The 13,954-nt window shown below is 44.6% G+C and overlaps 1 protein-coding gene and 1 long non-coding RNA gene across 2 annotated transcripts in view; one reads left to right on the top strand and one right to left on the bottom strand.

Annotated features, from left to right (window-relative positions):
• Window positions 1-4,875: 4,875 nt before the first annotated feature.
• LOC115601405 lies at window positions 4,876-12,103 on the bottom strand. Its single transcript, XR_003989336.1, has 2 exons — window positions 12,005-12,103; window positions 4,876-4,984 (listed from the first exon to the last, which is right to left on the bottom strand). It is a non-coding gene; the product is annotated as an uncharacterized LOC115601405 (long non-coding RNA).
• Window positions 10,784-13,954, top strand: part of CMTM4 (CKLF like MARVEL transmembrane domain containing 4) — a 39,038-nt gene continuing 35,867 nt past the window's right edge. The window contains exon 1 of the mRNA XM_030471401.1: window positions 10,784-11,393. Coding sequence (XP_030327261.1) covers window positions 11,208-11,393 — 186 coding nt within the window. The 5' untranslated portion in view covers window positions 10,784-11,207. The remainder of the gene's footprint in view (window positions 11,394-13,954) is intronic.

Below are 13,954 nucleotides of genomic sequence, written 5' to 3'. Positions count from 1 at the left end.
TGTTTTGTTTTTTACTTTTTCTTTTTTTATAAATGGTAGGACCTGAAGTTATACTGTTGCCTAGATAACAGTTAGGCTAAGACTGTGGATGGCTGATGGGAAACGTGGATGTACTTCCTGGTGTAACGGGTGCCAGTTGCAAGTTACCACGCCAGAAGTAATTACACACTGTCCTCCTGACAAAAGCAGAACTGCTTTTGATGTAACACATTTCATGAGAATGGGGAAACAGCTGTATATTTTCCCAGGCTAAGATACATCCTTTCTAATATATTTTGTGGAATGCTGTATCCAGGCAGAGCACCGGTCCCAAATTTGCAGCATTAAATTCCAAGTTAGGAGAAGTTTAAGGAGTAAATTGCTTGAGCAGTGCAAATGCCTCTTCTCTGCCAATAGCAGAGCTAAGTTTTCTCCCTTTGTGGGTGTAACAAGTTCATCCTAGTAAGCATAGAAATAGTAGACTGATATAATTAGGATTCTGTTCATTTAATTCATTGTTACTTTAACTGGATGCCTATATCTTCCTCTGCACAGATTGAAGTTCTAGTTACTAATGTTTCTTGAGTCACCCTGCTTTGAAATATAAATCAACTAAGCTTTTGGTTTCTAAAATATGTAGTTTCTCTAGAAGTGAATCCTTGTGAGGCCACAAAACAATTATAATTTTAGAATTGCCATAATGCTTTATGTTTTAGTAAGTTTGTTAATGTAAAGAATTAATTGTAGTCCTTTAAGATGGGATTTAGAAAATATTTTTAGAATATATGAAGAGAATTATCTATTATGTTAATTTGGGAGGAAACTAAATGAAGTCTTCATCTTCAGTCATACTGAAGTTCAGAGTTACTTTCTTCAGAAAGACTGTAACAGTGAATTGAAAGGAAAGAACACCCTTGAAACTCTTAGGTTTACTTTGCTGTTGTTAATTTGTAATTGGCATTTTTGGGTTTTTTGGGTTTTTGGGGGTTTTTTTAAGCAAAATGTCTCCAAATCTAAAATAGAAAAATTGGGATAATAAGGTTTTGGTGTGGAAAACATCTTGCTGGAAGCTCTAAGCTGCTCTTACAAGATGAATCTTTTGCTGCTGTACTGTTCCAGATGGTGGTGTTAACCCTTCTGGTGCTTCAGCCATGGCAGGGTTTTGTTAGGGAAACTTCTTGGATAAGAACCTCTGCTTGAATAAAATAATTGATTTCTGAGTCTTTGTAGTTCAAACACATACAAGGGAAAGGCTATAGATCACTAGGTTGCTATTTATGACCTAAACCAGACTCTGGTTGTATGGGTCTATATGTAGAGCAGCGTGGAATATTTAAATTGAGTATGTAACACTAAAAACAGAACTTGTCTGTTATTCAGTCTTTTTAATTAAAAAATAAATAATATATTCATAGGATAGAGGCAGGTTAATTCCAAAAGCACACTTTTGATGGAATTCAGTTGCCCCTTCAAGGAAGCATTGACAAAACTTCCAGCCTGTTCTACAGCCTTCATGATAATTAATGACAACTTCTCTGATCTATTCAGACTGCGGAGAAGATAATATAAACACAAATAATGAAGAAGGGCCATAGTCTGAAACTAAGGCTTTGGGACACCGTGTGGTCTGGTCTCACAAACATCTGAGATTTCTGCAGTCAAATATTACTATAGCTTATAAGCAGCTGTTCCATGTAATGGGAGCTACAGTAGTGCAGGTGAGTGCAGAATCTGATCTAGCATGCCTTCTCTTCTGTGGAAAAGTGAAATGGAGCAAGCTCTGACTTGCACATGTACATCAATGCCTCTTGAAACTCAAATGCTTAAAAACAGCCACGGAAGTTAATTTTTGCAAATGAAGCGCTTTACAAGTGGTAGTATAAATGCGCTGTTACAATGCTTCAAAATCAAGCATGTCTCTGTAAATCTTAACTATAAGGCAGCTAATTCTGCCTTAAAATGAGCTTAAAAAAAAAGTTACTCTTTTGCCAAATACAACAGTGCACCAAAGAGAATGGTGCTGACACTCTTTAGAAGTTACTGATGCAAAAGCTTTGACTTGTCAGTGTAAATTGATACGTAGCACTGCTGATCTCTGAAACAGCTATGTAATCACTTTGTGTCCCAGTATTCCTAGTCGGAGACTTCGAGTCACTGGATACTGTTATAGTGGGTCATATTGAAACCACACTAGTAGTTTCATGGAAGAGGTCTGCAAGATAATGTCATAAACAAGGGAAGCAATTAATTTTCTCCGTTGCCTTTCTTTGCAGACTTTCTATGTGTCAGAATCAACATTTTAGTTGTAACTATTTATTTGAAAAAAAAGCACCTTGACTCCCCTTTCCCTGACAAATAATTATGTTTTGGTGGAGGTTTCTGGAGATTGAATCTTCCAACTCCAGAAGGTAGCAGGCTTGAGATCCATGCCTATAGGTGATGCTGCTTAACGTGCCATTGTGAGATGCTATGTGCATTGCTTGTGATGTTCCCTTAATAATTCTTACTTGGTAGATTATTTTTTTTTTCTTTTTTTAGGCTAAGTATCTTTCAAAGAGTGAATTGCTGAATTTTTCCCAAGCAAAACCAGTTTCATTCAGGTATTAGAATTTTATTAACATAGATTAAGCTTTTTGACTTTCAAATTTTGAGTTGTCTTAATACACTCCTTCCTTTCAGAACAAAAGCTGGAATAGCAATGTCCAGCCCTGAAAGAACACAGTTGTATCTGTACGCAAGAAAGCTGAATTAGGTTGCGTAAGCTACCTTAGAAAAGTTTTTGATTTTTCAGTATGAATATTCAGTAATTAAACTGTTGGTACATGTTCATATGTAACACTTGGTGTAGCTTTATGATGCATGTAAAATGTCATCCTTGTCCAAGACTTGCCAAAAGCTTAAAAACAAAAAAATCCTTCAGAATGACCCAAAAAGGTGGTTGCATCTAAAAGGTGCTAGGAATAGTCTTGTGTGGATATTTGCAAGAATGTGCAGTAAAATACTTTTCTTGAGAAAAGGAGACATGCGATTGTACATCTCTGGCACTTGGCTTGTCAGATAGACAGCGTTCCAAAAAAGAGGGTCTTCCCTTTTAGAGAGGGAATGAAATGATGGCATTAGAATTGAGTTAATTGATAGAATAGAGCTAGTAAGACCACTGAAAAGATAATGGATGGAGATGGCTACTGAGGCTTGGACAAGGTCAACTCTATATATAGTTCACTGGACTGACAGCCCGAGGGACTAGAGGACAGAGCACTCTGTAACTTGCATTCATTGGCCCAAGTGACTGGCTACAATTTTTGGTTTGCCTTTTGTTGCCTCTTTCACTCTGTGAAAGAGCCCAGCCAAGTTTTAAGTCACACACCAGCCTTTTGGCTGTCCTGCGAGGCAGGCTGGGATAGGTATGGAGAATTCACAGCACAGTCACAGTGCTGACAGGAAGGGTGAGTACATGCGGTAGGAGGAAAATGTACACCCAGGCAGAGGTCTGTATATCTGAACACAGACTTAATGCACATTTTGGTTGCAGAGTAAACTTAGATGTTGCACTCAAGTTTAAATGACCATATTGATCATGTATGTCCTAAATGGTAGGACAAAGGTGGGGATGAATGTTACTTGCTGTAGTTGGTTAGTAAAAACTGTTTTCCATTGATACAGATCATCAAGTACTATCAAATTAAAACCTCTCTTTTCCAAAGGAATCAAATTATTATCCTTGAAGGGCTCACTATACAGGCTGTGTATTAGAAAGTGAGGATGTTCAGTATTTTCAGATGATCTGAAAGACTTAAGTTATTCTGCCCATAGGCAGAAAGGGAGAAGTAGGAAAAAACCTCCATTTTATTAAGATCAATCATTGACTACACAGAAAATCTCTTAAATCCAAAGGCAAAGGATGGGGAAAGCTCTTGGCACCTCCAGCCAAACCCAGAGCTGGATTTATCTAGCTTAGGTGTGGAGGCTGGTAAGGAGAGTGATCTTTTATCATTTGTGCTGTAATCTCATTGTGTGACCCAACTCACAAATACTCAACAGCTGTCAGCTGGCAGCATCTGGTGGTAATAATTGTTAGTTCCTGTTGTAATGGGCTGGTTCTGAAACAAGTGGTATATTAGCCTTTGGTGTATGTAAGCGATTGGGGTTACTGAATTAATACTGAGGTATGTGTGTGTTATAAACCTGGATTGCTACATGCAGGTTTATTTTCCTGGGAAAAGCACAGATGCCCCAGGAAAAGACTGCATTGTCAGTAGGCAACTATAATTAGCAACTGTTTAACTACCTGTATTAGGATGTTTTGACCCATACCTTGCAATGTGGGGCTGAGAAGTTGCCAGTGAAATCACCAGGATGTGATGTATTTCAGACTTAGCAAAAGCCTGTCAAAATCTCTCCAAGTCACCTTTTAGCTGAACAGAGGTATAGCACAACTATTAAGAGAATGCTGTCATATTTAAAATATTTTTAGCATGGTTTCCTCTGCTTTTGCATTTGTGCTCTGTCCTGTTCTCTTCCCTCCTCAAAAATAATGTAGATCTCGTGGCCAACTTCAGTAACAAGAGCGAGCTCGCAGATAGCTGACTTAATACCAGTTGCATGAAAATTAGTGCCTTGGTGGAGACAATAAATCCAAAGACTTCCTCTGCTTTAGGTAGGGATTGCCAAATAAGTTTGGCTAGTTCATAGCCGAGACAGGCCAAACAACAATCTGTCGGTCTGCGCACATGGAACCTGGCATAGTGCTTGCTTCCTTTTGCTCAAGCAGTAGTTTGAGGACATAAATAGGAGCTAAGCCTGCTGTGTGTGAAAATGGACCCTTGGGAGGGTGCTGGGTTGTTGGGCTCAGTGGGAGGGGTGAGGTGGGGAACGTAGTAGGAGAAGACATAAGTCTGCAAGAAATCAGGATTTATTAGTTCCGCTGTGTATGGCTTTGTAGAGTTGGGGCCATATGCCTGCCTTGAGTTTATAGCCACTGATGGAAGACTTGAAATTATTTTTCCTGTTTAAAAAAAAGAAAGAAAGAAAAAATAATTAAAAAAAAAAAAACAAAAAACCAAAACTTTCCCGTGCATGTTGAAGACCCACATAACTGAAGAAATACTCTGCAAGGGAATGAGCCAAATTAGCTGAGTATAAAGCTCTGTCGCATGGAGGAATTAAGTGCTGTTGAAAAAAAGGAATATTCTTTGAACTGTTGTCATGCTAGCTGATGTTAGCAATAAACTGCAGTTTAGCTGCAAGTGAAACAGATTCAGAAGGATAATTAAAAAATGAACTTGTTGAATGCTTGCAGCTCCCCACGAGGAGCGCGGGGCACGGATTGGATTGGTTAGGTAACAGCCCACACAGTATTAAACCAGTTGAGGTCAGTTGTTTTCGCTGGCCCATTTCGTCTGTGGAAAGAAAGAATGTACTTCATCTTTTTTTTATATATATGTTTTTTTTTTTCTCTTAAGCCTGCTAAGGGACCTTTAAAACTTTGCTTATAAAATATGGTTTATACAATTTTTTTCATCCTCCCCTTCAGCTTCCATCTCTTCAACAAATAAAAATGGGCTTTTTCTCTCCAAAGGCCTGCTGTACCCTACACGCTCTATCTCTTGCCGTAAAAACACAGGATATCACAGGGGCAGCATGACCATGCCCACAGAGTCAGAGGGAACGAGTGTATTCTGACCTTCTGTTCTAGGCCTGTGTGTTTTTATGGTACGGTTGGAAGAAGACCATCTTTTTTCTCAGCGCCGGGCTTTTTTTTTCCTCTGTTCCCTGAGTAAATGTAGTGCCATGAATAAAATAAACACTGCTGTCAGTCTCTCTGCATATTTTTCAGCGTGCTTCATTATACAGGATTCTTTCAAATGAAACATAACTCTCAGTCTTGGCTGGTTCCCGGCACTGTTAAAGGTCTACTGGCACTTTTCTTAAAAATATAAGAGATTGCTTCTACTTTTTAGGAATAGAAGGAATTAGTTTCACCTCCTTACTATGTAGAATGTCTGCTGGACACCTCTACCTGTCGTCTTAAGGGTGAGGCCAACCCATACTGGGACAGGTCCTGTGGTGAACTCCAGCCAGCGCTGTCAGACCTGATGGCTGCCTGTGGTGCTCGTACTGGGGGAATCTGTAACCCAAGCATACGAGGCCAGTACGGCCTTCCATTCATTTTCCAAAGCATGAGGGCTGGAATACAGGTGATGGTGTTGAAACTGCACTATGGGGTAATGTTATAGTGCAGCTGCAGAACAGGAATAGAATTCATCAACACTTTCTGTTACTGAAGCTGCACTTTTCTAACCAGACAAGAAGCCAAGAGATTATGTGCTGTGCTGTGTCTACGTGCCTGAAGCACCCTGACCAAACCCGCAGATTTGAGAAGCAGGCACTATGCTGTCAGCATGTGAAACTTCTCTGAATATTCAGTGGAAGAGGCTTTTATAGGTTGCCCTTCAAATTTCTTTCTGTCCTCCTCTCTGCTTCTCTTGGTACTTTCCTCAGTTGGTGTGACTGAGGTGAGGCGCTGGCACAGGTTGCCCAGAGAAGCTGTGGTTGCCCCATCCCTGGCAGTGTTCAAGGCCAGGTTGGACGGGGCTTGGAGCAACCTGGTCTAGTGGAAGGTGTCCCTGCCCGTTGCAGGGGCTTAAAACTGGATGAGCTTTAAGGTCCCTTCGAACCCAAACCAGTCTGTGATTCTATGAATTCAGCTCGTCATTGTTCCTTAGATGCCTTTATGCTGAGCGGTCTTACCCTGGGAGGTTGCACAGTGCTCCTCCAGCTGTGGTTGGACATGGGGAAGTAGCAATCAGCACTGCTGTACTGCTGTACCATTCAACAGCAATTATCCTCTAGCAGTTAGAGATGCCTGGCTGCATGACTCCCCACCGTTCTGTCCAATTTTCCTTCTGCTTAAAGTCCATGTGAGAACTTACAGCTTATTCCTGTTGCATTAATTCCTAACTCTGACACAGCAAAATTATTTGTCTGCTTCCCATGTTGCTCATGGCTACAGAATCAAAGTGTGCATGCCACACTGTGAAAATGGACAGTTTACTCAAGCCACTTAAAACTACCAGATGTTTTCCTAAAGCAAGTTATTTATTAGCTTCTTAGGGTGGGGTTTAGTAGGGTTTCTTTTTTCTCCAACTGAAAAGTTGAGAAAAAGCTTCAGCATTTTTTACAGTGAGAAATTCAAGTGGGAAAAAGCCTCCTCTCCGATGCCAGAGTTAAACTCTAATCACTGCTCAGCTCTCTTGGAATTTGGCAGCATACCAGTGCTCCTTCCCTTTGGTAGGTCATGTGGAAATACCGGAGCATTTTCTTAAAGAACCTCTGAGCAATTTTCAGGTACTTGCACAGACGTAACTTTCCTGTTAGGATTCTAATTCCTTTCGCACTCTTAACTACACTTAAGCACCATTCGTAATAAGCACCATTCAGAACTACAAAATTTTATGTGTAAACATTAGATTACTTTTAAGTGTGTTGTAACAACATTAATGCAGCTTTAAAAATCTGGTTTTAAGTCGGTATTCCTATCCAGTTGCAACAGAATCACACACTTTAATCTTGAAAATATGTGCTTAATGAAATGAACCCACAAGGAGTTCACAAGTTTATTAAAAGCTTTATGAGTAACCGAGATGAAACATGAGAGATGAGGGTGGTTTTGTTCAGTTTGATCAGTGATAAAATTTAAGATTCTCTTTCCACTGCTTTTTACACCTACATCACCCGCTGGTTTTCGTTTATCACCAGTGGCCTGGAGATTCTTTCTGATGGGGAATGTTTAATTCTGTCAAAGCTGACTTGGCCATTCTGTAAAAATACAGATTTTTGATCATATAATTATAGTGCCTACAAATAGCATACTTGGATTTCCTTCCATTTTCTCCACCTCTGTGCTGTTTCTTCCTTGCTTTTACTGTTCAGTCATACTTCAGCTGGATACGAAGCCCACTCTGATGACTTCTGTGATGTGATTAGTGTGGTGGTGTTTTCAGTGCTGATCGTTGACCCAGTTCCCCATTGTCCTAGTCTGCAGTGGCAGGCTGTGCTTGAAAAGCTTATGAACGTGTAAAAACAAAGGTATCAGAAAACAATGTGATTTGTCTTGGATGAACGCAATGACCTTTTTACTGGATCAATACTTTTATTTACATATTAAACTTGGAAGTTGTTTTCCTTCAAGTGCTACAGAGCAGGCTGAAAAGGTGCTGTTTTGGGCAAGAATGTGTGTAAAGGATTCCTTTCTTAAATGCTGGCAGCAATCTCATGAGCCCTTGCCAAGTCTGTCCAGCCCACCCACCCATCCAGGAGGACACCAGAAGCCCCCCGCTATGGCTCAGTGTTGGCATGGTGCCGTTTGGAGCAAGGGGGATGTCTGCTGTTCCATACTGGAAGCGGCACGGTTGCCATGGGTGGCGATGCCTGTGTCCCATTGCCCCGGAATGGCTGTGAAACCACTGTCCGTGGCGCTGTGCAAACAGCCCTCACAATTTTTCAGGTAACACTTCAAACAAGAGCAGAGAGAACACGCTGCGCCTTTGCTAGCCGGGTGGTTAGCTCTCTGAAGAATAGAGGGGCTTCAGGGTGCCCGTACTGCATCGGATTCTCAAAATGCTCTAATGATTTTAAATACATTTCAACTTTGCTTCCTCCACCTCACCTAGCCGCCTTCTTAAATCATTCAACCATATCTCCCTTTATCCTTCATTTGCCCTCTGCAATTCCACCTTTTGATTATCTTTCAACACACTGATGTGTTTTGGTTAGAACTGAAAAAGACGCACCAAAATAACACTGCTTGTTTCAGAAATGTCATCACTGTTTTGCTCAGGATAATTTTCTACAACCGCCACAGGAGTCCCTCAAAACAAACGGTACATGTCTCTATAGGCGAATGTGGGTAACCTGTGTTCCCAAAAGAGCTGTGGAGCCTTGGTTAAAAATAATCCAGAAACCTTTGTGAGGCTTCTGGTTTCCCCAGAGTTATACAAGAACTGAAATAAGACTGAAAACCTGCTAGCCCATCATGGCCAGCCCTGTGCCAGCACAGGACTTTTCCCTTTCATTTATGGTTTCACATTGTTAGGCTAGTTTCATGTGACCCAAGCAAGAGTTACCATCCTTCACGCCCTGCTCAGGTTTTCTTTTTTTCTTTTCATTTCCCTGCCATTTGCTCTTCACCAAAGGGCAATGTCTGTGTTCTCTCAGGCATGTCTCCGAACTCTTCATCTTACTAGAGAATATTGGCCTCTTCCAGCAGCCGGGTGTAGCAGAGAAGCTATGGAGCTTTCTCTTGCCTGCATGCTCCCAACTGTGTCTCCAGTTAACCAAGCAGTGATTGTTAATGGTAGATAAAACCCCAAGTCTTTCACTGATGTGCAATCTGAGTCTGTCTCTTTGGCCCTGCTTCCTGGGTTTGATTCATCCAGGGGCTAAAGAAGAAAAATATCTTTTGAAATTAAAATTCATACAGTACTGGGCAGAACCCTCAAAAAGAAGGATTAAAGGGTTTTCAAGGGAACTGAAAGGGAGAAATGAAGCAAAACACAAAGATAACTAGAAAGGAAATAAATCCCAAGGTTCATAACCCATAGTGTTCATGGAAAAGAGAAAACTGTACCAGTAAGAAAGGCTCGTGGAGGTCAGAGGAAGATGTTGGAAGAATAATGCATGTGAAAGTCCTGTATTGGTAATGTGAAATAAGAGAAAACGGTGTAGACTGTCCATGAAAGAAGAAGAGCGGGGATCTGTCAGATAAAGCTGGCACATCATGGGGTGCAACACTGAACACTTGAATTTCAGCTCTGGCTGTGTTGCACAGCAGCCTGCCTGGCTCTCCTCACGTAAAAACTTCTTCAGCTGCATTTCGTACACCTGTATTTGCCAGATTATGTCGTGATTTCTCCTTATTTATGGTGACACAGCAGAAGTGTCTCCAAAAAGTGGTTCACACCCTGTCAAAGTGAACCATTCGCTACTTAAAATTACACTTTAAAGTGTTGCAACACTCATGGAAGAATACCCTGAAGGTTTTCAATGATCAAACTACTGTGACTGCAGCATCCTAACAAAAGCTTCAAAGTGTAATTCTGAGTGGTGTGAACTGCTTCGTGTGTCTCAAGGGACTAATCCTGAGCTATGATCAGACTTTAAAATACCAGTATCACAGAATCACAGAATAATCTGGGTTGGAAGGGACCTGCAAAGGCCGTCCAGTTCCACCCCCCTGCAACGAGCAGGGACATCTTCAAGGAGCTCAGGTTGCCCATAACCACATCCAGCCTGGCCTTGAATGTGTCCAGGGATGGTACATCCACCACCTCCCTGCGCAGGCTGTGCCAGGATTTTACCACCCTCATTCTAAATAATTCTCCCTCATGTTCAGCCTGAATCTCCCCTCTTTTAGTTTAAAACCATCATATCTCGTCCTATCGCTACAGGCCCTGCTAAAGAGTCTCTCCCCGTCTTTCTTATAGGCCCCTTTTAAGAACTGAAAGGCTGCAATAAGGTCTCCAGGAGCCTTCTCCAGGCTGCACAGCCCCAGCTCTCCCAGCCGCTCCCCGCAGGAAGGCTCACTGACTCGCAGTGTCGGCGCTCTAAACCCCTGCTGACGCCTACTCGGCTGCCAGAACCCCGGGCGACACCAGCCGTGACCGCCGCCCGCCGAGCGCACGGACCCGGCGCCGGGCGGGGCGGGGGCAGGTGCCGGCTGCGGGGCGGGGCGGGGCGGGCGGGCGCGGGCCGGTGGAGGCACCGCCCGGTGTCGGCGCGCCCGGCGGGGCGGGCTCTCCCCGCCCTTTCCGCTGAGCGCAAGGGGAGGAGCGGCGGCGGCAGCGGCCCCGGTCGGAGCGGAGCGGAACGCGGCAGAGCTGCCCTTGCCGGGACCGGAGTGAACCGCGGAGTGCGGGTGACGACGGTGCCTCAGTGCCTGCCCCAGCTCCAGCCCGGCCCGGGCGCGCCGCGGCAGCCCCGGGCACGGCGGCTCCTTCGAGTCCCTGTGCGGGGCGAGTGCGCCCCCGAGCGGTGGGGCGCGGCGCTCTCCTCCTCTTTCCGCACCTCACCATGTTGCCCTCGCTGTCCCCGCACCGCTCCGCCTGACGCGGGGACGGGGGTAGCCATGCAGCCGGCGCTCCGCTAGGTAAGCGCGGCGCGGCTCAGCTCGGGCCGGAGCTCCGCGGTCATCCCCTCAGCAGCGCGGCGGCACCAGCACCACCGGCACCATGAGGAACGGCGATGACTTGGAGGGCTTCGATGGCGAGGCGTCTAGCACCTCCATGATCTCGGGGACCAGCAGTCCCTACCAGCCCACCACGGAGCCCGTCAGCCAGCGCCGGGGGCTCGGCGGCCTCCGCTGCGACCTGGACTACCTGCGGGGCACCTTCGGCAAGATCAAGCTGGCCGAGGTGGTAGGTACCGCGGGCGGGGAGCGGGCCCGGGGTGCCCGGCGGGGCTCCTTCCCCCGCACCGGTGCGGGCGGGGAGCGGAGGAAAAGCCCCCTCGGCGGTGAGGCCGTGCCGCTCGCCCGGCGACGAGGTGCGTACCTGCGGGTGCGGCGCTGGCCGCGGCCCAACGTCCTCCATTTCAGGCGGCTGGGCAGCCCCGCGCGGGCCGGGAGCGCCGTGTCACCCACCGGCTGCGCGGGGCTGGGTCACCCCGATGCGGGGAGCGGAGGGCGGTTCGGCGCGAGAGCGGCCCGGGCTGCCTTCCCGGCTCCCGCCGTTCTGCCCCGCTGCCGTCCCCGGCGCTGGGGAAGCGCTGCTGGGTCTGCGGTGGCTCGAGGTTCGCCCGGGTTTGCCCCGTCGGGTGGTGCGGCTTCCCCTTGGAGTGGGAAACGGCCCGGGTCAGGCCTCCATTACGGTGGGTTTTGCAGGGGCGTTCCGCTGTGCCGGTGGGGTTTAGGAACGGATTTTACCTCAGCATGCGTGCCAGGGCCTCCCCGTGCCCATGGTCACTGGGCTGTTGGGAGAACTCCACCACTGCAGCTTCTGTATAGCTTAAAACCAAAAGGGCAACTCACCAGTATGTAAATGCTTCAATTCCAGTATTAACTGTGGTTTCACGTTGATGATTTACTGTAGAAGCGTTGGCGAGCGGCGCGGCTGTGGCTGGAGGTGTCCCAGTGCCTGGTGTGTGCGGGGTCCCGGCTGCGGTCCCGCGGGGGAGGTCCCTGCTGGGTCACCCCTGCGCTCCGCTGGGCTGCACAGCGGTGGCCCCTGTGCTTGTAAGAGGGCTTGAGTGTGTTGAAGTGCACAGTGGAGAAGAAAAGAAACCCTGGGGAAAAACCCAACCACACAACAGAACAAAACAACCCCAAACCCGTGTTTGCTGTTCTGAAATAGACTGTGAGCTGCATTTGTTCATGTACTTTGAACAGCTAAACTATTGAGTTCAATGGAGTCGGTGCAAGTCTTGGAGCACCACAGCAGCTAAACGTGTGTGGTGACACCTAAGGGTTTTCTTCGGTTTTTTTCTGGTGATGGTGCTGATGGTTGTCCTCATCGATCCATTTTCTAAGTCACTGTGATACTAGTTTGTTTGTTTTCTTTTAATCAACAGATGTATTTTTCAGGATATTTTAAAATGTGCGTTTCATGAAAATGCCAGTAAGTTTGAAATGAATTTTTACGTAGTTTCTTATAGAGTACTACAGATTGTTTTCCCTTAAAATGGGTGAGTTCTTTAAGGACAGAAACATTTTAATATTTAATATATTTAACTTCAGCATTTAAAACCACTGCTGGTTAGTACAAGACAAAGCTTGCAGATACAGGTTTCATGTAAAATACATTCCAAGTATCCTAGGTTCAGCGGTGACACAAGTTTATAAAGGGCTGTGGTGATGAATATGCAATAATTTTTTTCTGAATACCGAGTAAAATCCAGGGTTTGGAAGTGCAGTTTGGTTCCTTTTCATCTCCTCAGTGTAGAATAGAATCTGTGGTCTGTGAGTGGTAGCAACGAGTGTGTTACCTGAGTAGTCTTAACAACAGGGAATAGCTGTATCTGTGTTAAGTGTTTTCAGGATTGAAGCCAAAACATCTGTCATCACTGTGCAACATCTACCTGTTGTGGAACTGTTAAAAGCTGCCCATGTGGTAGAAATCCCGGGGTGGTGCTGCATAATGTGCTGAAATAATCTGCCCTCAGGATTTTTGTTTCTCTTCCTACTGCTGATCCTTTCTGTAGTACACTGATAATTGTGGCAAGTCACATTAAAAGCTTGTAATTAAAATGGGTGATTACTGATGATTGGTAAGTGAATGCTATATTATTAAACTGTGATTTGCTTGGAACAAGTTCCAAAGATAACATGGAGTACAGTTCTTAAGTTTTTAAGCCTTGTAAGGAATGATAGGGGAAACCCACGCTGTAGTGGCGTTGCACGTACAGGAGTTTTCTTGTCTGTGAATAAAGACATCGCTATTTTCAGGACATTGATAGGAAGACATGCATATTGGTATCTTCAGAGGAACTGAGTAATGTTTTGTGCCTTATTAAAAAGAGGGATATGAGCTGTTGCGTGTGGTTTCTATGGAGTGTATGAATCCAGTAGGCCAGAAGCTAATAAGAATTAAAAGCTAACAAGAATTAAATTAGCTAGTATTGGGTGGAAGCCTATGTACCAGCCTGGCATGTTAAGTTTCTGCATAGTTGTACTCAAAAGAAGCTCTAATTCATGGTAATGACTGGTACAGCAAGCTGCTGAAGTTTGCAGACCAATGGAAAACTGAGCAATTTTGGAAAAGAAAGAACACATTCTGCAGTGTACTTAATTTGCTTATTTGCCAAGTATCATTATTTTAATTATCACGTTTAATAACACCTTTACAAAAATACTCTAGGCACTAAAATGTGTCAAAGGCCGTAGTATAGAACTCTAGCTCTTAAAAACAAGGAAGAACTCGTTTATTGCACCCTTTATTGCACACAAGAAAACTTAAAGAAGACAAGTATTGGTTTAGATAAA

This window comes from Strigops habroptila, chromosome Z (genome assembly GCF_004027225.2).
Source record: "Strigops habroptila isolate Jane chromosome Z, bStrHab1.2.pri, whole genome shotgun sequence".
Taxonomy (NCBI): domain Eukaryota; kingdom Metazoa; phylum Chordata; class Aves; order Psittaciformes; family Psittacidae; genus Strigops; species Strigops habroptila.
The sequence above is the reverse complement of the archived record's forward strand: the minus strand, read 5'-3'. Positions and strand labels throughout refer to the sequence as shown.